Source organism: Mauremys mutica, chromosome 7, assembly GCF_020497125.1.
Source record: "Mauremys mutica isolate MM-2020 ecotype Southern chromosome 7, ASM2049712v1, whole genome shotgun sequence".
Taxonomy (NCBI): Eukaryota; Metazoa; Chordata; order Testudines; family Geoemydidae; genus Mauremys; species Mauremys mutica.
Window position 1 is genome coordinate 50,319,895 of NC_059078.1, and position 27,618 is coordinate 50,347,512.

At 51.2% G+C, this 27,618-nt stretch overlaps 1 protein-coding gene across 1 annotated transcript in view; it reads left to right on the top strand.

Annotated features, from left to right (window-relative positions):
- Positions 1-27,618, top strand: part of GNAI2 (G protein subunit alpha i2) — a 231,268-nt gene that overhangs the window by 135,552 nt on the left and 68,098 nt on the right. Inside the window, exons 3-4 of the mRNA XM_045023380.1 lie at positions 133-274; positions 3,930-4,090. Coding sequence (XP_044879315.1) covers positions 133-274; positions 3,930-4,090 — 303 coding nt within the window. The remainder of the gene's footprint in view (positions 1-132; positions 275-3,929; positions 4,091-27,618) is intronic.

Consider the following 27,618-nt stretch of genomic DNA (forward strand, 5'->3'; position numbering starts at 1 on the left):
TGGGGGCAGCTCCCAGTGAGCAATGTGAATCCTAGTGAGGGAGCAGGGGTGAGGATGGGTTCTGCTGGGGAGCTCAGCTGGGACATGGTCAGGTCGGTGATGGTTTGACTTTGTTCCCACCCCCTCTTCAAGGATTATCCATGAGGATGGCTACTCAGAAGAGGAGTGCAGGCAATACAAAGCCGTGGTTTACAGCAACACCATTCAGTCCATTATGGCCATCATCAAAGCCATGGGCAACCTGCAGATTGACTTCGGCGACCCTGCAAGAGCGGTGAGTTACCCTCTCTGTGCCTGAGGATTGTCCTTGCTTTGACTGATAGTCCTGGTGTTGGGGGGTCAGAGCTCCTCTGCCTGCTGCCTGTCTGAATGCAGCATTCAAGGAGTTGTGACTCTTGCCAAAGGAGCAAGAATAGCTGAATCCTAGAACTGTTGGTGCCTAGATCCTTGCTGGCTGTTGGGAGGGTGAGGCTAGCCATGCCCAGCAGCAGTTGCACTCAATAGATTTTTAAGAGCTGTGCTTCTGAGTGGGTGAGGCCTGAGCAACATAACCAAGCCAGCCCCTAAGGCCTTGGGGGTTATGTTTAGCCTGAGGACTGCAGGCATGGGCATGTGCTGCTATGCTGTGCACTGTAGCTAGACAAGTGCTTGTTCAGCTCCCACCTGAGCACCACGTGTGACCTGTCCTCCATCTTGTTGGGTCCCAGCCTGAGGGATGGGGCAGGTGCAAGGGGAGGGGAGGTGTCTCTAGAGCGCAAGCTTAAATGAGGGTGAGCTTTCAGGTGCAGAAAACCAAAGTGACTTGGGCTTGGTCCAGGCACGTGCCCTGACCTACTCCACCATTCGCTCCCTCCCTGTAGCCACCAAGACTGAGCTAAGGGCCAGCATGAGCGAAGGGGATCTAGGTAGGAGGCAACATGGCCTAATGGCTATAGCAGTGGCTGGCGATTCAGCAGAGCTGGGTTTTATTCCTGGCTCCCTAGGTTTCCTGTGTGACATCAGGCAAGTTGCCTCCCTGTGCCTCCTGTGGATAATGCTGCACTCCCTGTGTGTGGCGCACCGAGACACTGTGCAAGGGCTAAGTAGGGCTTGGGGGAGCTAACAATAGCAGTAGCAATCATGTGTTTTTTTTCCTCTGCCAGGGACCTCCCTCGTTCAGGGTTTGCTCACTATGCAAAACCTCGTGTCTGATTTGGTTGATCATTACCTGGGGGATCAGAAATAGGATGCTGTTTGTATGCAGGCCCTAGCGATGTCCCTCAATCGCTTAAACACGTGTGTAGCGAGATCTGAGAGACGGCAGGTGTCATTAATCTGCCTAATGACCATGTTGCGGTGCTGTCCTACCATACCTGGCTCCTGAGGAATGCTTTGATTTGAAGGCTAATGGACTAGCTTTGTGCTCCCAGAAGCCCCTCCTTGCTAATGAGGGAACAGGATAGATCGTCTAACGCTATTTTTCGATCCCAATCGTAAGCTGGTAATGATCTAAAATCTTCTAGGGACTTGTGTAAAGGTGCTTTAATAAGTGGGGTCCTTGCTGCTGACCAGTGCTAATTACCTTGCTCCAGTCCTCTGAAGAGCTGGGAGTTAGTGCTTGGGGAGAGTTTTGTGATTATTACCCTGAGTAAGTGATCGTGCGCGCTCTCTGTGAGCGAGAGCGGGCACTGCCGCGGGGGACTGCTTGGAATGCATGGTTGGCCTAACATCAGTCCCGCAGTCAACAGCTGGAGCAGTTTTGCTTGATGCTAGCTAGTATAAGTGGTGGCAAAATTAATGTTTGAGCCTGATTTTTTTTTAACTTCCATTGTAGTGCGTTATTGCTTGTGGTGTTGGATGGGAAGAGAGGAAATGTCTCATGATAGCTATAAAATGCTGAATATGTCTGTGCACGGTTTCTCTAACTTCAGATCTGCCTCGATAGCTGCCCCCACCCCCAAATAAGTCTTCCAGAATCCTTGAGACAAGATGGCCAGACTTTTGATGCTTCGGCTATGTGTATGAAATAGAGCAGGTCGCAGCCACTCTCTTCATGAATGCAGTGGAAGTGCCGTAATCAGTACAGCTCCCATCATGCAGTGCTTCATCTTGGCCAAGCTGCTAGCTTCCAGGTGACCTTAAAGCCGCCGAGATTACTAGGGTCCTCTGGTAGGTACGTATTTCCCAGGCTTAGTGTAGGCCAGGGAAAAGGAGCTGCTTTCCCATCTTGGCTTGGCTCAGCTCAGGTTTATTAGTAGGACAAGATCAGGCAAACCAAGCTCAGCATGATTCACTTCCTTATAAATGCATGCAGTGTGCCGGACAGACAAGTACTTGCTCTAGCGTTCTTCCCCGTTTGCTGCGTACCACTTTGTTGCCCTGCAGGTCGATCGTGAGAGCCCTAGCAGCATGTAGCAAGTGCCCAGGTGGCCACTGAGCCATAGTGTGATGCTATGGTTTAAAATACAAGAGGCTTTGTACACCTGAGGAAGCTGGTCCTCCTGCCAAGCCAGCTATGAGCAGAGAATGTGACTGCAGCAGCAAAACTGTCCGTTCTCCTTAAAGCCTGTCAGAAGGGCTCCCAGCAGGAAAAGAGATGTTTAAGCCTATGGCCTCTTGGCAAGAAGCTGGCTGGCAGTGCTAGAGGCCGAACCCAGTTTACTTCCTTGGTGCTGTGTCTATTCCTGGACCAAGGGCAGGAGGCTGCACTGGGAACTGCCAGCACAAAGGAGTTGACTAGGACAGTTCTGCAGACCACACAGGGCTGATGTGGCAGAGCCAGCTGTGGGTTCTCAGCAATTCAGATGAGCTGGGCTCTGCTGGAAGCTTATTCCCTTGAGGGCTGTCTTGAGTGAGTAGCTACAAATGCTGAGGCAAAGGATTTCTTGATGCTCCAGTCTCCGTCCCTCCCATTTCCCAGCAGGGAATGCTTCCATTCTTAGCTTGGCCTTCCTGCTACCTCTCTCTGTTTGCCACGGGGTCATAAAAGGCAGGGGAGACACAGCTGAGCAGTCACTGTATAGTGGGGTGTAGTCTTCTCCCCCTCTTACCCCTGCCCCGTCCACTCCATGGTTTAACAGAGGCCAGTTGAAATGAAATCTAGGTTATTGTTTGGAGGAGTCGGCAGCTAGGAATGCATCCCTGATACCGTGGCATGGCAGAGGACCTGGTCCTTTCCTTTCTGACCTCTATGGGTTCCTGAAAAGTAAATGTATGTGTAACTGCTGGGTAGTGTGTCTTATGCATTCGCTTCATGCCTGACCACAGAGGACGCTAGTCTGTTGCAGTGCCCACTACAGAGCCAGGTTCTTTCAGTGCTAGAGGTCCCCAGTGCAGTCCCTGGGCATGCTCAAGCGGTTGGCCGTCACATGTGCTGTTGTGAAAAGCCCCTCCAATTTAAGTGCAGGGTGTCTTGGGGACAGTGCTGCGATGGGGCCTGAAAAGCTGGAGCTGCAGCAGCTCAGCTGTGTACATGCCAGCAGCCAATCAGCTGGGGAGGCTGTGTCTGATTCTCCCCATGTGTTTGTCGCAGCACGCTTTGATCCTGCTTTTAGGGTTCTGCTCAGCACTGGGAGAGCCTGCAGAGCAGTCACAGTGCTGCATCTATTCCGCTGCCCGAAATGCTCCCTCTCCTCCATCAGCCCTGCAGGAAATCAGTGGAGTCCCAAAGCATAGATTTTTCTGCTGGCTTCTTTGCAAAGATTTGAAGTGTCACTTGCCCCATTACTCAAAGAAGCGAACCTCCCCGAGGAGGAGTTTCTTGGGAGCCTTAGAGGCATGTGCATGGTACATGGTAGGTGCAAACCTCCTGGGTTTTGGAGCGCTATGTTCCTCTAATACAAGGCTTGGCGATCAGACTTCAATGTGATCAGCTTTAATACACAGCAGACGTGAGAAGCAGCTGTTGCTCAGGAGCTTCATTGATGTTTGTGGTTTGCTGTTCCCTGCAGGATGATGCTCGTCAGTTATTTGCACTCTCTTGCACTGCAGAGGAGCAGGGAATCATGCCAGAGGACCTTGCCAATGTGATTCGGAGGCTGTGGGCTGATAACGGCGTCCAGGCCTGCTTTAACCGCTCCCGAGAGTACCAGCTGAATGACTCTGCTGCATAGTGAGTACCTCTCCTCTACTGTCCTTGGGCAGATTTAACCTGAGGCTGAAATGTGCCACAGCTTCAAGTGGCAGGTGCCAAAGGCAGCCTGTGCAGTGTGTGAAAACTGATGGGGAGCTGCACCCTGATGATCGTAGCTTGTTAATGCAGATTGGTCATTTTGTCCATGGAGCTGGACACTTGCGCGCGCCGCTGTTGTGAATGCACGCACCGCTGTAAGCACAAAAGGGGCAGGTGTAGGTTAATGAAACATTGACCATCACTCTGCTAGATTTGCCATGTGACACAACGGTCTCCATTGCTTCCTCTGGTGCTATCTTAAAATAATCTGTTGTGGTTGCATGTCAGTACTGGGCAAGATAAACTAGTCATTGGTGCTGGCTCTTGGGCTTCCCCACCAACCATTGTTCGCAGGGACTGTCCTGGGCCCCTTGGAACCAGAGGGAGTAGTCTGGCCAAGGGAGGGGGAGTTCAGGGAAGGGTATGCCACATCCTCTGAGAGTAATTCTAGTACAAGTTGAGCACAGTTTGGATGGGACCTGTCCAAGCATTGTGGAGCTCTTAGGTCTGGAGTTTCTGGGCTGGGTTGTCCCTTCTTGTCCCCCCATGAGCCTTGTGAATGGGTTAGCTGGAAGCTGGGGAACTGCTCATCATTGCTACCTGGTTTGTGACACAGAGGCTAGCCTGGTGTTGCTAACGCAGCCCAAGGGTTGGATCCTAACAGACTGCCCCGGATACACAGCTAGGTGGGCACCCCTTTGTTCTCCAGGGGATGTTCCTATGACCCCTTGCCCTTGTTTAATGTTTAGGTAATCCTGTGGGACCTGTGCAGAATGCTCCATTGTCCCAGGCCCTGCCCTGCCATGTGCATTTCACAGACTCATCCTTTGTCCTCAGCCCACTGCAGCACCTTCCCTCTCACAAGCTCACCCAGAAATTCCTGCCAGGCGTGGCTGGCTCTGAGGCATTGGCTGTAGGGGACAGTTGTAACCTCTCCACCTCCTGGGAGCATATCACAGTTGTGACTGTGTCTGTCTCCCACCTCGTCCTCTCTGGATTGTTTCCCATCTGCTGTCGTAAAGTACAGCCCCATGTCCTCCTCCCAAGGCAGCCGTTTTGGGTGTGTCTGTACAGCCACAGGCTGGTGATGGATAGAAGACGCTGCTCAGGTTCTTGGGGCTAGCCTCAGCAAGGAGAGCCAAACTCCAGTTTTACTGTAATGCATTTTCCTGCATTTGAGTGTGTTTTTTGGCAAAAATATCCCAGCTCTGGCAGTGTGGGGTGGATGTGATGGGTGGGGAGGGTGGGGGAAAGAGATGAGTGCCTGTGTCCCCTCCGCGGGCTGCAAGGAGAACACACGCTGCATGAGATCCATGTTGGACCTCAGTCCCTCTCCTCCCTGAGCACCAGAGAGGAACGGTCTGAATATTTACGCCACTATTTCTCCATGGTGTAATTTGATGGCCTGCTTCACAGAGTTGCCTCCCCACATCCTAGAGCCCTGATGGTCTGCAGGCCAGCAGGGTTTGATTGGTCGCTGGTTGCTGCGTTGCAGTGGAGGTTTCGAGCCTGCCTTGAAACAAGGAGCTCCACTAAAACAACCTGCCTCTGCATTGCTGCTCCCCAGCATCCTGGTAAGCGGGCTGCTGTTGCCCTGCTCCTGTGGCTGTTCTTGGAACAGGAGTGCGTCACTGCATCATGCACTCCATTTCACAAACCCACTGCTAATGTGCTTAACGAGTTTACAACGGGCTTGTTGGCAGGGTAACCCGGGGTGAGGTAAACAGACTGCAGGCTCTCCTTTGGGTCAGCCTCTCCTTTCTAAAACCACGCCACTCACCACGGGAGGAGATGGAGCCATAGCTGTCCTTCCATGGCGGAGGCCCTGTGTGCATTACTCGGTGCTACCCCAGGGCAGCTCATCTGGCCAGCCCACTTAGTACTCTGGGACTTCCAGGGTGCAAACAATTTGGATGTGTTGTGGGGAGACTGGAAACAACTGAAATGAAATTGACTCTGGTCAGTCCTCACTTCAGCTAGCCCCAGCTCTCAGCCAGGTGTTGCCATTAACTCTTCCCCCACCCCTGTGCAAAACTTTCATCTGCGTTTAGTGGTGCTTTTAACCCCAGGCTAGCTGGCCTGGCTGGGGGTGAACCTGGGTGCCACTTTCATTGGGTGTGGTAATCTGTCCACTTTGCAGTGAGGACACAGGCTAAACCACCGCAGTGCTGCTAGTCCTCCAGTGCCTTCCCACAATTCCCCCCATGCCCAGAAGGACAGCCAAGTTTCCCACTGTTGACTGGAAAACAGTCCTTGAACGGCTTGGCTGAGTATTGTGCAGAGCTCCCTGGGATGTGCTCTCAGGAGTTCCAGCCACACGCACAGGGGAGTGCAGCATCACAGGCAGGGCTTTGCAGCGGGGTGCTGCACACCCAGGCTAGGCTGACCTGGGGCTGACCGGCTGGGTTTACACTGCAGTGAAGACGTACCCTTTTGTCTCAGGCACTCTTTTGGAGAAGGCATATTTGCAAATCCAGAGCTGCAGTTGCTTCTCTTTAGGGTGCTGAAGCTATGCTGGCGGCACCCTGGGGACCACACACACACACACACATAACAGAACTAGAAAGGAGGATGTTTCGAAACCATGTCCTCATATTGCAGCTCTTGTGCCCAACAGTCTCCTGACTGCAGTGCAGAGGCCCAGCTGTCAGGCCAGAGGGTGGGGGGTGCCTGAGTCTCACCCAGCCTTCATGGTTCCTTTTGCCTCCGGCACATCCAGATCTGTGGATTGCCCTCAGAGTCCCAGCTGGTCTTTCTGGACAGGGAGGGGTCTCTGAATTGCCCCCTCCCCCTTACTCTCCTCTGCCAGAGGAGATTGTTTCATTACAGTGATTGGGAGCCATGGCTGGCTGGGCTGACTGGGGAAACACCCTCAGCAGAACCTCCCACTGCACATGTTCCCTGGGCTCCAGCACGGAAGCTGTAGGCAAATGCCCCAGTTTTGCCCAAAAAGTCGGGATGGCCAGGACAGAGTTTAAAAAAGGGACTGTCCTGGCCAGACGGGGCATATGGTCACCGTAGTCAGATGAAATCGAATTTTAAAAACTGACATACTCTTGGTCCAAACATCAACACAGCTGCTGGTAGGACAGCAGCACTTCTCAGCCCTGTTTGACAGCAGGTTAAATTGCATGTACTTTTGCTTTAAGACCTCGTTGCTTTTATATAAAAAAGGCTTTTGTCCCGGCATAGTCACTTACAACTCCAGCTGTCAGATATGTGGAGAGGCTGGAGGGAATTCAGAGAGGCACAAAAAGTGTCATGAAATTGACTGATGGGGAGAAATTGTCATGTATGTACAGCTCGACGAAGCAATAGCTAATGGTGGGAGAAATCTGTCTCCAAGTATTTGACACATGCAGATAAAAAAGATAGGGTGATCCAAGAAGGGGCATAAACGAGTGAAATAAAGCAAAGGAAAACTTGCGGACAGTAAGATCTATTTTACTGTGGAATAGTCTCTCCAAGGAAAGGGACAAAAAGCCCCATGGTACATTTAAACTTAGTTCAGTCTATCCTCCAGGGCTTTGTCTAGAGAGGACAAATTCTGCCTTGGCAGGCAGATGAGCAAGCTCTTTTCCATCTCTAACTTACACAACCCTTATGGGACTTTGACAAAAGGCCATCAAAGCAGCCATGGAAACAAATGTAACAGGCTTGCTCATCTGCTGCTCAGGAGAGGGAAAGCCAAGCTTTGGGGTGAGCCACCAGATCCTGGCTGATTAGTAGAGTGAATAACCTCTGTTCAGCAAGCCCTGCAGTTACAACCATTCCCCAGGGCTTCTGCATCCAGTACAGCAGTAGTTCTCAAACTTTTGTACTGGTGACCCCTTTCACATAGCAAACCTCTGAGTGAGACCCCCCACTTATAAATAAAAACACATTTTTATATATTTAACACCATTATAAATGCTGGATGCAAAGCGGGGCTTGGGGTGGAGGCTGACAGCTCATGACCCCCCATGTAATAACCTCGTGACCCCCTGAGGGGTTCCGACCCCCAGTTTGAGAACCCCTGCAGTACAGCATATAGCCTCTGTAAGTGGGACTGTAAATCAGGGGAAATGTGTCAGATAGGCCTGGCAGTTTCAGACCTGGGTGCCTAGAATTAAGCTCTCAAAATGCCTGTTTACACACTTCAATCAAAGTGGCTGGTGTTTCAGACATCCCTAAATCCCACTGAAGATGGGAGATGCATTTGCTCAGCACTCTTGGTAATTAGGCCATTTTTGTTTAGGTTCCTAAATGAGGATTTAAGAGCCTAACTTGAAGCTCCAGATTTGAGCCTGCTGGGCTGTATATCGTATAGAACAATTTGCAGCACTCACTGTCTTTCTGAGTAACCAGGATGTGTTCGTGTCATGTAACTCCTTGAGCTCTGATCCACTGCAGCTACAGCTTGCAAAGCAAAGTGTGCCTTTCCGAGTCACATGGCTTTTTTTTTCTGGCTGCCCGTGGAGCACCAAGAGCCACTGAGTGTTCACTTCATGTGATCCTTAGCTTGTACAGGGGAATGTCCTTGTCAGGGTTCCTTCCCTACTCTGAACTTTAGGGTACAGATGTGGGGACCTGCATGAAATACCCCCTAAGCTTATTTACCAGCTTAGGTTAACAGTAAGCTGCCACCACCAAGCGTGTTCCAAATCTTAGGGGAGAGCCACTTGGAACTCTTCCTTCCCCCAAATATTTCCCAAGTCCCTAACCCCACCTTTCCTGGGCAGATTTGAGACTAATTCCTCCCCTCCAAGTCCTTACACCCCCTTTCCTGGGGGTAGGCTTGAGAGTATACCCTCACCAATTATTCCTGGTGAACACAGATCCAAAATCCTTGGATCTTAAAACAATGAAAAATCAATCAGGTTCTTAAAAGAAGGATTTTATTAAAAGAAAAGGTAAAGTTTATCTCTGTAAAATCAGGATGGAAATAACTTACAGGGTAATTCAAAGAGCCCAGAGGAACCCCCTCTAGCCTTAGTTTCAAAGTTACAGCGAAACAGGGATAAGCCTCCCTCTAGCAAAGGAACATTTACAAGTTGAGAAAACAAAGATAAAACTAACACGCCTTGCCTGGCTGTTACTTACAAGTTTGAAATAGGAGAGACTTGTGCAGAAAGATTTGGAGAACATGGATTGATGTCCGGTTCCTCTTAGTCCCAATAGCGAACACCACCAAAACAAAGAGCACAAACAAAAGCTGCCCCCTCCCCAGATTTGAAAGTATCTTGTCCCCTTATTGGTCCATTGGGTCAGGTGTCAGCCAGGTTAGCTGAGCTTCTTAACCCTTTACAGGTAAAAGGATTTTGGTGCCTCTGGCCAGGAGGGATTTTGTAGAATTGTATACAGGAGGGTTGTTACCCTTCCCTTTATAGTTATGACAGTCCTGCAGCCAACAATTCTCCTTGGGGGATGGCTTTATTTCTGCCTTTTTCTTTCTCCTGCCCTGGGCAAGGGCTTTAGATAAAGGGAAATAGACTTTCTGTATCTCCTTACAAGATAAATTCTATCCCTTTCTTGTTGCTGTTACGTTTCAGTGCTTGAAAGACTTTTAAAAAAATGCTTTAAAGAAACCCCACAAATGAAAATATCTGCTTTGAAGAGAAGAGCATGTTAAATGGAAGAACAACCATTTTTTAGGTGAACTTGAATTCTCCAGAAGTGTAGAAGAGCCTGTAAGGGGCTGATTGAGTTCCATCATGGCATTATCTGGACCTATCCTCTGGTACACTCCATCAATGCTGGTAGGTAGGATTTCATGTCGGAAATATGGGAAGCTGCAGAGTAAATGGTAAGAAAAGAATTAGGTCCTGTGATCAAGACTGACAGCTTGTGAGGACATCTTCAAGCAGAATGCGCATCCAGCTGCATTATGGCCCTACCCAAAGCCAACACGGTTTGGGCCCAGCTTGGGGCTGGGCACAAGTCACAAGACTACTAGCTTTAGAACTTCTGAGAGGAGGAACCATAAACCCCAAGTGCAAACACTGATCTGGAATTAACTATAGCAAAAGTGACGGAGCAGCCGAACAAACTATTCTTGTAAGAGCCCAAGACACTTTCCTCAGGGGAAAGGTCCAGTAGAGGTGCTTCCCATGGCATTGGTAAGGGCATGCATTGTTTTGTGGGGTTGGACATGCTTTAACTTCCAGATCTGGAGCAGCAGACTATGCTCCCGTGCAGAAAAAAGATTCTGCCAGTGGAAGGCTACATCACCTTTCAGTTTGGCAGTCTAACAGCTAGAATTTGAGCAAGCAAATGAGTCCCTCTCTCAAGATGCTCAAATACACTTGTAGAAGTAGTTATTCTCCTCCTTTTGGAACTAACCCAGATGTGTTCCTTCCAGGGGAGGCGGTTGCTGATTCTGACACTGTCAGTTAATGTCCCTCAGGCTTCCCGTTACTGATGCTTTTCAAATTATACCAGATGTGACTTTTTTGGAAACTCTCTAAAAGGCAACAGCTCACATGTTTACCAACTGAAACCTCTTCCTGTAAACTCCCTTGGTGTCATCGTCAATTAGCCTGGGAAAGAAAATACCCCATTGTGGAGTGGCCTGGTGTAACCTTTGGAAATGGCCCCTGCCAGTGGATGCCCCATGTGGTTTGTGTTGGAGCTCTGTGGTCACAAGACTAGTCAGATTTTGTGCCATCCACGCTCAGCAGAAGCAGACTGTGAAAGCTGGGCATTCTTTGCTTGCCTTGGCTCAAAGCAGCTGTTCCAAACCCACGCTGACAGCTGTATGAGAGTCCTGGCCCCCATTTTACTGTAACGAAGGGGATGCAGGAAATGCCGCTTGGAAAGCTAAGCACCTGGCGTAACCCACTGAGAAACCTTCAGAAGACCAAGCCAACTCCACTTAAGTTCCCAGGCTCATCTTTTGGAGGTGTTGTACAGGTTTCCTCTGAGGATGAGGAATGACCTTGTCCTTGAAGGAAACATGTATAACACCTTCAAAAGATGAGCCTGGGAATTGAAATATAGAGCGATCTGGATCACTAGGAAAGCTGGATGCTAGCAAACTGTGTGTTTTAATACAGCCAAATATAGTTATACATCCAGGAACAAAGAATGTGGGCCATACTTATAAGATGGAGGACTCTGTCCTGGGAAGCAGTGACTCTGAAAAAGACTTGGAGGTTGTGGTGGATAATCGAAAAGAGCCAAAAGAGCTAATGCAATCCTGGGGTGTATAAACGGGAATCTCCAGTAGGAGCAGAGAAGTTATTTTGCCTCTGTATTTGACACTGGTGCAACCACTGCTGGAATCCTGTGTCCAGTTCTGGTGTCCACAACTCAAGAAGGATGTTGGTAAATTGGGGAGGGTTCAGAGAAGAACCAGGAGAACAATTAAAGGATTGGAAAACCTGCTTGAAAATGGTAACCTCAAGGAGTTCAATCTACTTAGCTTAACAAAGAGTAGGCTGGGGAGTGACTTGTTCAGTTTGTAAGTACCTAGCTGGGGAACAAATATTTGCTAATTAGCTCTTCAACCGAGCAGAGAGAGGCACGAGAGCCAGTGGTTGATAGCTGAAGCTAGACAATTTCAGTCTGAAAATAAGGGGTACATTTTTAATGTTCAAACCTGGAGACCTTAGCCTGTTTTGCAAGCGAAGCTACTAGGATTCAAACAACTGTAGAAAGAAAATCCCCCCTGAAACGGCACACGGTGTACACAAGCAGAATGGTCTGGTGGATAGAGCACTGGGCTGGGGCTGTGGAGATGACGGTCTATCCTTGGCTTTGCCACTGGCCTGTTGGGTGACATTAAACAAGTCACTGCTCCTCTGTGCCTCAGTTTCCCCAGCTATAAAAAGGGGTTGTGACGGGTTGGATCACAGAAACCCCCTGGGAGCTGCCACCTGATGTGCCCAGACTACTTTTACTCCTGCTTTCCCTGCCAGCTCAGGACTCCAGCACCCTGCCTTGTTGAGCCAGACGCTCCCGTCTGCTCCAGCAAAGACCCAGGGTCTGAATTACTTGCCCCAAAGGTGCAGGTTTACCTGAAAGCAGTTCACAGAAGTGTTCCTGTCTTTAACACTCAGATTCCCAACTCCCAATGAGGTCTAAATACAAATAAATCCATTTTACCCTGTATAAAGCTTATACGGGGTAAACTCATAAATTGTTCGCCCTCTATAGCACTGATAGAGAGAGATGCACAGCTGTTTGCTCCCCCAGCTATTAATACATACTCTGAGTTAATTAATAGGTAAAAAGTGATTTTATTAAATACAGAAAGTAGGATTCAAGTGGTTCCAAGTAGTAACAGACAGAACAAAGTAAGTCACCAAGCAAAATAAAATAAAATGTGCAAATCTATGTCTAATCAAACCGAATACAGATAATCTCACCCTCAGAGATGCTTCATTAAATTTTTTTCTCAGGCTGGACCCCTTCCAGGCCTGGGCACAATTCTTTCCCCTGGTACAGCTCTTGTTCCAGCTCAGGTGGTAGCTAGGGGATTCTTCATGATGGCTCCTCTCCTCCCTTTGTTCTGTTCTACCCCTTTATATATCTTTTGCATAAGGCGGGAATCCTTTGTCCCTCTCTGGGTTTCCACCCCCTCCTTCTCAATGGAAAGACACCAGGTTAAAGATGGATTCCAGTTCAGGTGACATGATCACATGTCACTGCAAGACTTCATTGCCCACTTGCCAGTACACGCTTATACAGGAAGACTTACAGGTAAAACACAGCCATCTGCAGACAATGATCCTGGTTAATGGGAGTCATCAAGATTCCAAACCACCATTAATGGCCCACACTTTGCATAATTACAATAGGCCCTCAGAGTTATATTTTATATTTCTAGTTTCATCTACAAGAGTGGTACATTTATACAAATAGGATGACCTTTTGCATAAGCATATTCCAGTTCTTCGAGTGATTGCTCCTGTGTATTCCACAGTAAGTGTGTGTGCTCGCCACGTGCACCGGTGCCAGAAGCTTTACCCTTAGCAGTACCCGTACTGGGGAGCACTGTGGTGACCCCTGGAGTAGCGCCTGCATATCGTGCTATAAGGGGAGCCACAGGCTCCCCCCACCCTCAGTTCCTTCTTGCCGCCAGTGAAGGTAGTCGGAACTTTGGTGCTCCAGCTTTGCTGCAGCCCTTCTTCTCGACCTTAGCGGTACCATTTGTGGATCGTCCTCCAGTTGTTAGAGTGGGTTCAGGGCATGCCCCAGGCTTCAAGTCGTGCGACTCCTGTCGCCGTTCTATGCCCAGGAGCGACCCTCACGCTGAGTGTCTTCCCTGCCTGGGTGAGACTCACGTCAGCAACCATTGCAAGATCTGCAGGTCATTCAAACCAAGGACCAAGAAGGAGAGGGACTTTAGACTTCGAGCTCTCCTGATGGAGTCGGCGCTGACCCCGACGCTGGTACGCAGATCGGACTCGGGACCGGCCGCCGCGTAGTCGATACATAGCGAGGCCCCTTCGACCAGTTAGCGCCGCTCTCCCTCCAGGAAGCAAGGGAAGGGACCGGCCTCGCAACGCCGCCATGATAAGGATAAGGGGGAAGCTGGTCCCATGCTGGGCAGCCCTCGATCCCCCCCGGGCTCAATGGCTCCGACTCGCTTGGAGCGGAGCAGCCTGGTACCGTCAGCCCAGGCATTCCCACCAGTAGAGATGCTGTCGACACCGGAGGCGGTGTAGGCTGCGAAGGATGTTATGTCGCTGCCCATCCCAAGCTCTCAAATGGGCATGGGCCCTAGGTCACGCGGCAAACCCCCCTTGGGTGCCCACCAGACCTCTCCGAGCAGCTGCAGTTCCCGCTCCCCAAACCGCTCGTCACGCAGCGGCCGCTCTTCTGTCAGCTCCTGGCCACCCTCGATGCCAGCCAGACCATCCAGGCCACCGTCGGGACGGGAGTCACGGGGACCTCCTACGCCGCCTGCCAGCAAGCATAGGCACCGAGGGAGGCACTGGGAATGCTCACCTTCTAGGCTTGGGTACCGGAACCGCTCTCGATGGGACAGACGTCGGTGTTCCCATTCCAGCTCCCGCTCGTCTGGACGTCACGCCAGAGGCTCCCCTCGGGGTACCTTGGTGTTAGGGCACCAGGCTTCGCATCGTTGTCACGCGTACCGAAGCAGTTTGTCGCGTGGGTACTGCTCATTGACATCGAGATCCTGGTCCCGAGGGAGACGTTGTCATAGACACCTCTTCTACCGCTCCCACGGCACCGAGCGTTCATCGGCAACCTCAGCCTCAGCACCCATCTACCCATCCTCGGTATGTGCCGTTCCGCCGGGACACATATTGCCATCGCAAGCTCAGCTGAACCAATGGCAAGTGACCCTGTGACAACGACAGTGGTGCCAGTGGGCACCGTGGCCATCGGCACCAGCCCAAATGGAGGGCCGTTCGGTCGCCCGAGTGTCCCAGGCTCTGTCGGCCTCCTCTGGCCACCCATGGGACAAGTCGACGGGTCACGCATCTGCAGACCCCCGCCAGGACTCTGACCTCTGTCTCGACACCCTGGCACCAACCAAGGCGCCCGGCTCCATGCGGGCCCTCTCTCTGGTACCGGACGACACCATAGCGGCACCTCCGCCATCAGTCCTGCAGGAGGACTTCAGGGCACACCAGGACTTGCTAAAGCAGGTGGCATCTAACCTCCAGCTGCAGGCCGAGGCGATGGAGGGTCCGTCTGATTCCCTCTTTAATGTCCTGTCGCCCTCGGCACCGGGTCGCGTGGCTCTGCCTCTGCACCAAGGTATTGCCAACATCTCGAACTTTCTGTGGCAAACTCCCCCCTCCTTGGCCCCAATCTCGAAAAAGGTCAAGAGGAAATACTTTGTACTGGCGAAGGACCATGAATACCTTTATTCCCACCTGGAACCCAACTCGCTCGTAGTGGAATTGGTAAACCACAGAGAGCGCGAGGGCCAGCCCGCGCCCACCCCCAAAAACAAAGACGCCAGGAGACTGGACTCCTTTGGCAGAAAATTTTATTCGTCGGCTAGTTTCCAGCTTCGGGTAGCCAACCACCAGGCCTTACTGAGCAGGTACGACTTCAATCTGTGGGAGTCCCTGCCAAAATTTGAGCCCCTCCTCCCGGACCGGGACAGAAAGGACTTCAAGGCTCTAGTGGAAGAGAGATCGGCGGTGGATAAAGCATCCTGCAAGCAGTGTCCGATGCTGCTGATATGGCGGCCCGCTCGATGGCTTCCGCGATTGCCATGTGCAGGGCGTCGTGGCTCCTGTTGTCCGGGCTGTTGACGGAGGCTCAATCTATAATGCAGGACCTTCCTTTTGATGGCAAGGCGCTCTTTGCAGACCAGACGGACGCTAGGTTGCATGGGATGAAGGACTCCCGCACCACTTTGCAGACCGTGGGCCTCTACGTCCCCCTAAGGGCAAGGACAAGGCCAAATCACTTCCAGTGGCTCAGCCTGCGAGGGGCAGGGCCAGGGGCGGCTCCAGGCCCCAGCACGCCAAGCACGTGCTTGAGGCGGTAGCACTCTGCCAGCGGCCGGGAGGGCAGCAGGCAGCCAGCCTTTGGCAGCATGCCTTCAGTGGAGCCGCGGGACCAGCAGACCCTCCGCAAGCACGCCTGCGGGAGGTCCACCGGAGCCGCGGGACCGGCGACCGGCAGAGCGCCTCCTGTGGCATGCCGCCGTGCTTGGGGTGGCGAAATGTCTAGAGCCGCCCCTGCAAGGGGCACAGATGCTTCCTCCGATTCATGGTGAGGATGGACCATTACCAATTTGCGGTCCTCCCCTTTGGCCTATCCATGGCTCCCAGAGTCTTCATGAAATGTATGTCCATGGTAGTGGCCTACCTCAGGTGGGAGGGGGTACAAATCTTTCCTTACGTAGACGACTGGCTCCTTAAGGGGGAGTCTCACTTCGAAGTGGAGTCCCACGTGGAACTGCTCCTCTCGACTTGCGCTAATCTAGGCCTGGTCGTGAATGAGGCTAAGTTGAAATTAATGCCCGTTCAGCGCATAGTGTTCATTGGGGCCCTGCTAGACTCCTCCACGGCCACAGCCTCTCTTCCCCTCGACAGGTTTGAGACTCTAAGGGATCTCATCGCCTCTGTCACGATGAGGGCATGTCTTCGAATCCTGGGACACATGGCGGCATGCACTTACGTGGTCCGCCATTCCATACTCCGTATGAGTCCCCTCCAGATATGGCTGGCCTCCCAGTTCTCCCAAGCTTGGGACAGTCTGGACAAGGTTCTCACGGTTCCACCCCAGATACTGAGTTCCCTATTATGGTGGGCCTCTCCGAGCAATATGCTGCAAGGGGTTCCCTTCAGGGAGGACAACCCGTCCATAGAACTGTTGTCCGATGCCTCGGACCTCAGCTGGGGAGCCCACCTGGGGAACGTGCAGACCCAGGGATTGTGGTTGGCCCTTCACATAAACGTCAAAAACTCAGAGTGGTATGGTTGGCGTGTGTGGCTTTCCTCACGCACCTCCGCGGCAAGGTGGTCAGAGTCCTCATGGACAACACCGCCACCATGTACTATATCAACAGGCAAGGCGGGACTCGCTCCCTAGCCCTCTGCCGGGAAGCCCCGAACCTATGGGAGTTCTGTATAGCCCACGATATCTCCCTGAGGGTGGCTCACCTCCCGGGCGCCCGCAGTACACAAGCGGATCGCCTCAGCAGGGTCTCCTCCACCCAGTACGAGTGGTTGCTCCACTCGGAGGTCGCTCACAGGCTATTCCAAGAGTGGGGAGCTCCCCAGATCGACCTGTTTGCATCCCGTCAGAACCGGCGTTGCCCCGGTTCTGTTCCAGGGGAGGGGTGAGGGAATGCGCGATCTGTGACGCATTCCTCCTGAGCTGGTCGGGCCAGCTCCTATATGACTTTCCCCCGCTCCCACTCATTGCCAAGGTCCTCCAGAAGGTGAAGGCGGACAAAGTGAAAGTCATTCTCATAGCCCTGGCGTGGGCACTGGCACGGGCCCCTCCTACGCCTCTTAGCGGCCCCCCCCGAGGGCGCTACTACTCACCCGGACCGCCTCTCCCAGGATGGGGGGCGCCTTCTCCATCCCAATCTGGCCGCGCTCCACCTAACAGCGTAACTGCTCCGTGGCTGAATGAGGAGAGAATAGGTGCTCGGAGCAGGTAAGGTGAGTCCTCCTGGAAAGCAAGAAGCCGGCCACGCATCGGACGTACGTGGAGAAGTGGTCCAGGTTTGCCAGGTGGGCGAGTGAGCAGGGAGTCTCCCCCTCTGCCGCACCTCTCCAGGTTATCCTGGACTACCTCTTATCCATTAGGGCCCAGGGACTAGCACTTGCCTCAGTCAGGGTGCACCTGGCGGCCATATCGGCCTTTCATCCGCCGGTGCAAGGCCACTCGGTTTTCTCCCATTCGATGACCTCTCGCTTCCTGAAGGGTCTTGACCGTTCATTTCCGTACGCTAGACCTCCTGTGCCGCAGTGGGACCTAAACCTGGTTTTGTCCCGACTCACGAGGCCCCCCTTTGAGTCCCTGGCCACGTGTTCCTGGTCTCACCTCTTGGGGAAGGTGGCCTTCCTTGTAGCGATCACATCGGCCCGGCGGGTCTCAGAACTTAGGGCCTTGACCTCAGAGCCCCCCTATACGGTCTTCCACAAGGATAAAGTCCAGCTTCGCCCATACCTGGTGTTCCTCCCGAAGGTGATCTCCGCCTTCCATGTGGAGCGGAGCATCTTCCTCCAATGAGGAACACCGCCTCCACATGCTCAATGTGCGTAGAGCACTAGCTTTTTATCTGGATCAGACTAAGCCGTTCTGGAAATCCTCTCTACTCTTTATTGCCTCAGCCGAGCGGGCAAAGGGGCAACCCATCTCCACCCAGTGGCTTTCCCATCCAGCGGCTATGATTTGGCAGGGATTCCCCTGCCACCGATTGTCAGGGCACACTCTGCAAGGGCTCAGGCCTCTTCAGCTGCCTACATCGCCCATGTCCCCATCCAGGACATTTGTAGGGCAGCCACCTGGGCATCAGTTCACACATTTACTTCACATTACGCAATCGTCTCCCAGTCTAGGGATGACGCCGGATTCGGCAGGGTGGTACTTCGTCCCGAACCATCGTGAACTCCTACCCACCTCCAACAGATATTGCTTGGAATCACCTACTGTGGAATACACAGGAGCAATCACTCGAAGAAGAAAGGACAGTTATCTGTTCCGTAACTGGCGTTCTTCGAGATGTGTTGCTCCTGTCTACACAATTTGTAGAGCCCGTGGCTCCCCTTATAGCGCAGTATGCAGGCGCTACTCCAGTACGGGTACTGCTAAGGGAAAAACTTCTTGCACCGGTGCACGTTGCGAGCACACACTCCTACTGTGGAATAGACAGGAGCAACACATCTCGAAGAACGCCAGTTACGGAGCAGGTAACTGTCCTTTACGTTATATTCACTTATTAGCATATTTTTATAATATACTGTATAGACTGCACAACGTCACAGGGGTGTAATGAGACTGACCTCCTTTGTAAAGTACTTTGAGACCTACTGGCAAAAAGCTTATGTAAGAGCTAGGTAGTATTAAATTACTTCTTGGGGCGGCCTCCCCAGTTCAGAGGTGTGGCTTCCAACTCTAAATAGTTGGAAGCCCCCCGGAGCAAACAGCGTTTTCTTACATCATCCCGTCCTGACAACTGGAGTCTTCAGCACGTCACCTTGCAGTAGTAGTTCAGTTCATGAAAGCCTTCAGCTAACACGCTCTTCGAACGAGCCTTCTGAGCTTGTGAGGGCAGGCTTCCAACCCTCCAGCTATTCCAATCAATAGTGAGAGACAGACAGCTGGGACCAGCCACGATTTGCCCCAACAGTGCTTCAATTGCACTCTGATCAGCAGTGTGAGTGTCTGCTTTGCACCGAGAATGGCCAGCCCGTTTGCTGGGAGAGTTTCCTAGCGGAAGAGAAATTGGAGAGCCCTGAGTGCTAGTAACTTAGAAATTCACTGACTTGCAGTTCATACTTTTTAGGAGGGAGCTGACAGGGAGAGACAACCCTCCCCCCCCCCCGCTTTCCTTTTTTTCTGACCCACTTGTGGGGAGGGGATGCTAAGCTCTGCGAAGGTCAGAATTCTAGCCATAGCCCAACCATTTGCCACTCCCTTTTCCTGGAACGGGCGACTAGAAATGTCTGCTCCTGGCTCTCAATCACCCCCAGACCCAAGCCTCATTGAGACTCCAGGAGAAAGCCCATTGCGTTAATTTCAGCGGTGCAGACTGGATGTAGTGGGTTTGTTTGTAATCAGTACCATGTGGCTGAGTGCATATTCTTGCCCTGATTCTCATTTGCATTAAGACTCTTTGACACTGCTCTGGTGATTCTAATTGACACCCCCTTGAGGACCCAGAGCAGCAGAAAGCGCCCTTGGTGCACATGAGAATTTGGCGTTCCGTTCCTTGGCAGGAGCGCTCCAGAACCTGGCAGTGACGTACCAGAGAACTCCGACAGTTTATCTAAATAGTTTTCCCCAAGACATTTTATATTAAAATGCTGTTTTCAAGTTTCTTTCGGGGGAACCTCCACAGTCTGTTTTAATTGTATCTCTGTGGTACACGAACCTGGCCATCTAAGGGATCCGGATGTGGCTCCAGCTGCTCTCTCAGACCAGCAAGGGGTCACTAGCAAGTGGCATGATGTGCTGCTGCTTCTCATTCCTAGAACTGAGCATCCCTTGATAGCATGGGACTGATAGAGCCTGACAGCCTCAACCTTTGATTGCCTGAGATGGTGTGTTGCACTGCAGCTATATCACCAGACCAGCATTCAAGTACAAGGGATTTCCCAGAAGGCTTTTATTTAGAGAGGAGAATAAGGGGCTGGCGATATGGGGTATCTTCCCAGTTATACTGGTAAAGTTAAACCGCTCTATTTATACCAGTATAACACCCCATATTAACACTCCTGGTATAAGTTTTTTTTCAACTTAGCTTAAATCACTTCCAACATGATCTAAACTAAATTGAAAAAGGGCCCTTAATAAAAAGGCCATCAGCGAAAGCGTCCACATGCAGAGTTATACTGGTAGAACTCTAGCGGTTTAAATTTACACCCTACCTTCTACCAGTATGACTTCCCCATGTTGACAAGCCCTGAGAGGACGGTATCCAGAATACCCTGCATTGCTTTCATTGTCCCAAATTCTTTATTGTATGGAGACCAGATTGTCTGGTACAGGTTTATGCTGATGTCTAACCAGAGAAGAATGCGTGCTTTGCTGGTGGCAGGCATTCTTCTTCGAGTGCTTGCTCATATTGATTCCAATTAGGGGTGTGCATGCCACGTGCACAGTTCGCTGTAAGATTTTTTCCCCTAGCAGCACCTGTCGGGTCAGCTCTGGAGCCCCCTTGAGTTGCGCCTTTATGGGGCTGCCTATAGGGTCCTGCTGACCCACCGCCTCTCCAGTTCCTTCTTACTGTCAGTGGTGGCCATCGGAGCGTTTCATCTCTAGTCTTCAACGAGCGATCCTCTAGCATATTTTCTGTAAATAGTTAAAGATGGTTTAAAAATTGCTGTTGTTAGACAGACATCTAGACTTGGGGTATTAGGGAGTGTTCCCCTCCCCCACTTCCCTGTCCCTCTCCGGGGCCCGGGGCATGCCTCAGACCCAGGGGTTTAAGCCATGTGGGGTTTGCCAGAAGCCTATGCCCAAGGGCGACCCGCGCTCGGCTTGTCTAAAGTGGTTGGTGGAGTCCCATCAAGCAGACAGACAGGTGCAAGATCTGTAGGAGCTTTTGCACCCACCCAAAGAAAGAGAGGGATCACAGACTAAAGTTGCTGCTAATGGAAGCAGCTCTCTGCCCTCAGTCTGAGTCAAGCCCCATGGACACGGCGCTGGGCCCCTCAGTGTCAGTGTGCAGCGCACTGGCTTCGGGCTGGGAGGTGCCGAGGAAGGACTCTGGGGTCAGAGACCCTCAGCACTGGCACTCCCCGGCGCCAAGCACAGCGCAGGATCAATCTCGGCACCACTCACAGTCTCCTGTCCCGAAGTAGTAGTACAGGAAGACTGATAGAGGGTGCTCCCCTTCCCGCGCACAGGAACCTGAACCCAACGGAGGGAGACCGGTGCAAGACCACACCTCCCCTCCAGTCAGCAGCCGGCACTGTTGACTCTGGGCCCACAGGAGGGACCGTTGAGTCTGGTGCCACTGGAGAAGACCTGGGTGGAGGATTTGGACCTCTCATCCACACCTGAGACTTATGAGGCGACGCGGGACCTGATAACATTGACAGTGTCACAACACCGGTCCTGAGGCCCCAAACGACTGACTCAGAGGCCACTGGTGAAGTCCAGGGGCAAGCTGGCTATGACTCGGCAATGATCCACATTGCCTCTGCACTGATCCCTAGCAACGACAGGCACAGCACCGTCATGGTCCCCGTGCGCGGACTCATCTGAGTCCTTATTGGACACTGACTCGTATGTGTTCCAGAGAAGCCAACACCGTAGCCATTGGCACTCTCAGTCAGCAAGGATGACCCAAAATTTCTCCTCGGTACCATGGCCACCACAATGGCAGGTACCAGCTCAGATGCCGACCCAGTGGCTCTTCTGGACCCCGTGGGCTTACCACTAGTCCCAGAGGTCCGCCTCAGTACGCTCCCTTTCAGTCTGCCTCTAGGGCCAGGGATTTCTTCCAGGCATCAGCCACCGTTGCTGCTGCCAGTGCCATGATTGGTACCGTGCCCGGTACCGACAACAGACCCGGAATCATGGCTACACTCAGTACCATGGGTGGTGCCGCCATTGCAACCGGTACCGGGGCTGGCCCCAAAGACGACTCTGACGTGGAGGTGGAACCGCAGTGTTTTGAGGAGCCTGATGGGCAAGAGGGACATTCCCATATTCCGGGCTCCTCCTCCTCATCTCCAGATGAGGCAGTGGCAGGAACATCCTCAGGGCCTCCTCTTCCGGACAGCAAAGCCCACCTCGAACTTATGAGATGGGTTGCTTAGAACATTGGGGTACAGATGGAGGAGGTCACCAAGGTGTCAGACCCAGTGGTAGACAGTTTATCCCCGGCAGGACCCACCAGGGTGGCCCTTCCCCTGAAGAAGACCATTCAGGAGAACACAAAAACCGTGTGACAAACACCATCCTCTCTGGCTCCTACAGCTAAGGGAGTTGAGAGAAAGTACTTTGTGCCCTCCAAGGGCTATGAATACTTGTTTACCCATCCCCCGCCAGACTCATTGGTAGTGGTGGCTGTTAATGTGAGGGAAAGGTAAGGGCCTACCTCTCAAGCTAAGGATGCAAAGAAGCTGGACCTCTTCAGGAGGAAAATATGCTCCACTGGAGGGCTCCAGCTTCATATCGCAAACCAGCAGCTTCAAGTCATTGGATGCAATGTCCAAATTCTCGGACCTTGTCCCACCAGACTTGGATAATAACACAGCTGCAAAGACATTAACTACCTGGGTGTTGGTAAACTCCTGGTGGGTATTAAGCTGGTAAGTAAGCTGCCATCATCATCATTCTGCTCCTGTGCTTTCATTTACTCTCCAGCCCTGTGTACCTGAGATCTAGAGCTGCTTTCCTTAACTGCTGGCTGAATAACCATTAACTTACTGATAAGAATCCTGCGCATGTTTGTATAGCACTGGGAAATCTCTGTAGAAACAAGCTACTGTTACCAGCTTCTGAGGCTCAGTCCATAATAATCAGCTACTTTCCCCAGGATAGTCATTGTTCCTGCCTTGGGCCGCTTCACTGTCTTCACTTTGTGGAGGAACGTCTCAAAGGATGATTATTTTCACCATGAAGAATGGCTTTTTTCTGTCTGTCAGGCTTGTATTTTTCTCCCACTCCTGCTTGCCCATATGGTGGATCATCTGTGCCGGCCAGGCGCTGAGAAGAGGGCTGGCTCTGACGTTATCTCTACCATTTAAGGCTGTGTGTATTTTTACGTTTAAACAAGCAGGAGATTGGTTATCATAAGATATTCTTTTCCCTGAGGTGGTGTTAGACTGTATAAAGCTGATGATGGAGTCTCATCTGGCTGGAGGAGAAGTAGAGCTCTGTGTGTGTCTAATGCAAGCACGGCTTAGAAGTTGGGGGAGAAGGAAAGAATCTGTCTGATGTCAGGAGCCTCGCAGGTATTTTCAGATAAGGTCCATTTACCACTATTAATTCATTTCCATGCCCTTTTCAGACAAGCCCTGCAGCTTCACAGCATCAAGTGTGTTCAGTGCAAAAATCAATGCTAATGCAGTATTAATGGTGAGTTTAAACTCCCACAGGTCTGGAAAATTCAACAGCATCACATCTCTAAAATACAGCCTCTCTTACCATCTGCACAGCTAACACTCAGCCAGCCTCTCATCATGCATCTTGATTATTGCAACATCTCTCTCTCTGACTTTGACAAATGCAGGCTTTCCCCACTCAGATCCAGCCAGAATGCTGCTGCAAAGATCATTTTCCTCCTCGGTTGCTTTGACCATGGTATCCTGCCCTTTGCATCACTCCACTGGCCCCCCATCACATCAAACAAAAGCTGTTTGTCTTCCCTTGAAGGCCCTTCACAGTCAGTCCCCACCCTGCTTATCTTCTCCCCTTTGCTATCGGTCGGCTCTCACCTTGGATCAGCCCGTGATGCCGCCTCCACTGCCCACTGGTTACGTTTTCAAACAAGGCCCTTTGTGCTCCTGTCATGCTTACCAATACTCTCTCATTGTTCACTTGTACACCCCTGTCCATGCCCATCTCTTGTCTCTTGTCACACTTAGCCTGCAAGCCCCTTGGGGCAGGGACCACCTTTTTGTTCTATGTTTGTACAGCACCTGGCACAGTGGGGTCTGAGTTCATGGCACTATGGCAATCCAAATAACTGTTATGGTTCCCATAACATCTGTATCTCTCTCCACTTGTGCATATGTGCTATTTTGTTTAGCTCATAACATGCCCATGGGACCTTAGTGCGTGGCAAGCTAGGGTGTGAATCTACAGCACACTAACTTGCCACGCAGCCATGTCCCATGTGGACACTGCTACAGAAGACAAGCCCTAAATATCTCTGTTCACTTTGGCTGAGGCGCAGTGGTTAAGACTTTCTCCGGTGGATATCTTGATTTCTGGGAGTGTAAATTCTCCAGCTGCTGTGCTGTGTCAGTGTCACTCTCTCACATTGGTCTTTCCTTAGCTTTTTTTTAAAAATGTAGGACTAAGGAGAGGCAAACTCTGCTCAATCATACTCCGAAATAAACCCTTTCTATTCCTGGCATTACTGCCACCAGTCCCCGGTGGGGGGTTGCGCTGGAGGTAGCTCCTCCGGCTGGAGTTTTGTTCACCTAGAGAACTCATGCCAAGACTCTGCCTGTAATGGGAGACTTGTGGGCATCGCCCCCTCAGTTCCTGTTGTTCTGCTTGTCACCGGTGCTTCATGCTCCCAATTTAGCTTCTTTGAAGTAAAGCAATTGTTGAGGGCGGTGATGCTGCCTGTGGAGCTTGGTGGGGGCTGTGGAGTGGGCTGGGCTGGGCTTTGTATCTTCAGCCTTTTAACTTCACCCTAGAGGAGGAGGAATTGGGCAACTTCTGTGTTAGGGTGATTTCTCATGAACAATTTGAGCCCAAAAGAGACTGCAAAGCAAGGAGGAGTGTCTGTCCCATTTGGTCTGAGACCATCCAGTTGGCCCAAGGACTCTCAGCCAGTGCTGCTCACTTCTGTGTAGGAGAACCAGAGCTTTGAGTCTTGAGCTAGGAACAGCTACAGGAGCTGCTGGAGTTGGTAGCCTTGCCAGGGTATGTTCCTTCCTGCTGGAGTGGCATGTTATCTGGGGCACTGTGTCCACCACCACCGCGCAGAGAGAAGCATGTAAGAGGGAGTGTCTCCAGACAGAGAACATGATAGGGCTGGGGTGGCTGGTTGGGAAGGGTCCGTGATGTCCCAAGAGGCTGATGGTAAAGCAGATCCATTGCACTAAGCCTCTTATTTTGTGACCTAATAAGAAGGGATTAGATCCGTACTTGTGGTGAGCTCAAATGTGGTGGGTGTATTGAAAAGCATAAGCAGTTTGGATTTAACAATGATCTACAAAAGGGGAAATGGGGGGTTGGGGTTAGGGTGCTTTATGATGTATACAGAGAGCCTGAAAGGAATGTTTGTATTTATTAACTCTTCTAGCTCAGTCGTTCTCAACCTGTGTACCATTGTGGGCCACATTTGCAGTTTTCTGTGTGTTATGTGGGTCGCATCCGCACCATATATATACTGCCTGTATGGCCCTGAGGATGTCACATGAGCCGCAGCTGTGCACTTATTGGGCCACAAGCGGACCGCGGGTTGAGAACCACTGTTCTAGCTTATAAATATCAGGCTTATCAATGTGTTCCCAGGGTTTGCTGGAGGTATCCTTGGAGGACAAGAGAACTGGAGTGTTAGCTTTCTTAAAGCTCGGATGAAGAGGTGGAGCTTGCTGTATCTTTAATCCAGATCTTCTGTCCAGATATTGCTACTCAGAAGCTGGTTTTGTACCATCTATTGCAACCTAGAGTTGTAAACAAAAATCCCCTCCCCTTTCATTTCCCTAGGTATGGCTTTCTTGGTTCTTGGAACTCCTATGAGTTCTCTAGGCATCCTAAGGGTATGTCTACACTGCAGTGTAAGCCCAGCATTCGAACTCAGGTTCAAGATTAGCCCCACTTCTGTCTACACACAAATCTCGCTAGCCCAGCGTGCGGTTCCAGGACTCCACGAGGGTGGAGAGTCCGAGCCTGAGTCAAGCCAGTACCCGGGGTTCAAACCTCTTTTAGTGTAGGGGCAGCCCTACTAGTCTGCCAAAAGTATCGACTGGCTCACTTTCTTTGCCCTCTGGACAGTCAAGTTTTCCTATGCTGCATCACAAAGAAAGGTTTACAGTAGCCACATTCTGGGAAGGTGTTGGGAAGTCTGGGATATGAGTGGTTGGACTCAGACCACATAATGCAGTGTAAATGCTGGAGCCCAGGCTGAGACCCAGGGTTCCACAATTCCTAATTCCCAGGGTTACAAATGAGTGTAGAAGCTCAAGCCCTAGCTTAACAAACCCAGGGTTTGCTAACTTGACTTCTACTGATCCTGGGCTTACGTTGCAATGTAGACGTACCCCTAGAGTCTTCTAGGAGAAACAAGGGGGAAGACCTGAATTTCGAATGTGGTGAATAAAACAAGCTGAAACAATTTTATCTGGGGAGGGAAACAACCTTCCCGGTCTCCTTATGTGTTATTGAGAAACAGACAATGGCCCAAGCCCAACTATGTTTCCTTTGCAGATTGCGTTTAACTGGTTTCCCTTCAGCCCCACCCTCGATCTCATAGAGCTCTCCCAGCACTGCAGGTACTCCACCTCCGCGAGGGGATTAGCTTACAGCGCTGGGAGCCACGCTCCCAGCGGTGGGGCACTGTTTACACTGGTGCTTTACAGCGCTGTAACTTGCTGCGCTCGGGGGGGGTGTTTTTTCACACCCCGAGTGAGAAAGTTGCAGCGCTGTAAAGCGCCAGTGTAGCCAAGGCCTTTGTGACTTGAGCTTTAGGTTTTCTGCAGCGGCTCTTTCTTCCTAGCCCCCTTGATGGCAAGAAATAAGGTTTCCCAGGAGTTACTACAAACGCGTGCTTCATAGCAAGAACCGTGGCTGTTCCAGGAGGCAGGCAGTGATGTGTTCCTGGGTGCCTGCAGTAGCAGCGTATTCTGTTACATGACGAGCACTAACTATTGAAGGACTAATGATAAAATCACAAGAGCTGGTAACATTGTCTCTGTCTATGCACTTGGCTACACGCAGCATGACTGGTGGAGTGATCTAAAATCAGTTTAGCGAAACCAGTGCAAAAGGCTATATGGACACTCTTAAATAGATACAAACTTGTCAAGTGGTATTAATAATACCACCTAGCTCTTATCTAGCACTTTTCATTCATAGATCTCAAAGTGCTTACAAAGGAGGTCAATATCATTAGCTCCCCTTTATAGATGGGGAAACTGAGGCACAGGGTGAAGTAGTGACTTGCCCAAGATCACCCTGCAGGCCAGTGGCAGAACCAGGAATTGAACCAGGTCCCTATGCACATAGGTTACTTAGCTTAAGTCGATTAGGAGCAGATTGGCTTATTTCAGGTTAGCTTCATTCTTACACTAAATAATAGTCTACACAGGGTTTGCACTGGTTTAACTAAATCCATTTAAAGAACAATTGAAATTAACATGGTGCAATTTTTGTGCATCACAACGGCCTGTCTTGCCCCCATCACCAGGGTTTCTGGCAGTCTCACACACGTTGAATTTATCCTCTCACCATCCTGAGAATCTGTGTCATCCCTGTTTTACAGATGGGGCGTTAAATTGCTCAGAGGATGAGGTGTTTGTCCAGTGTCTGTCTGTCTGTCTGTCTCTCTCTGGAATCCCAGTCCAGTGCCTTAGCTGCCAGTCCAGCCTTTCTGCTGCTGATTGGTCACAGGACTTTTTAAAAAAGTTTGCATGGGAGAAATTTGCATCACGCTGGCCTATTGGAGGGCAATCCAGTGAGGGTGT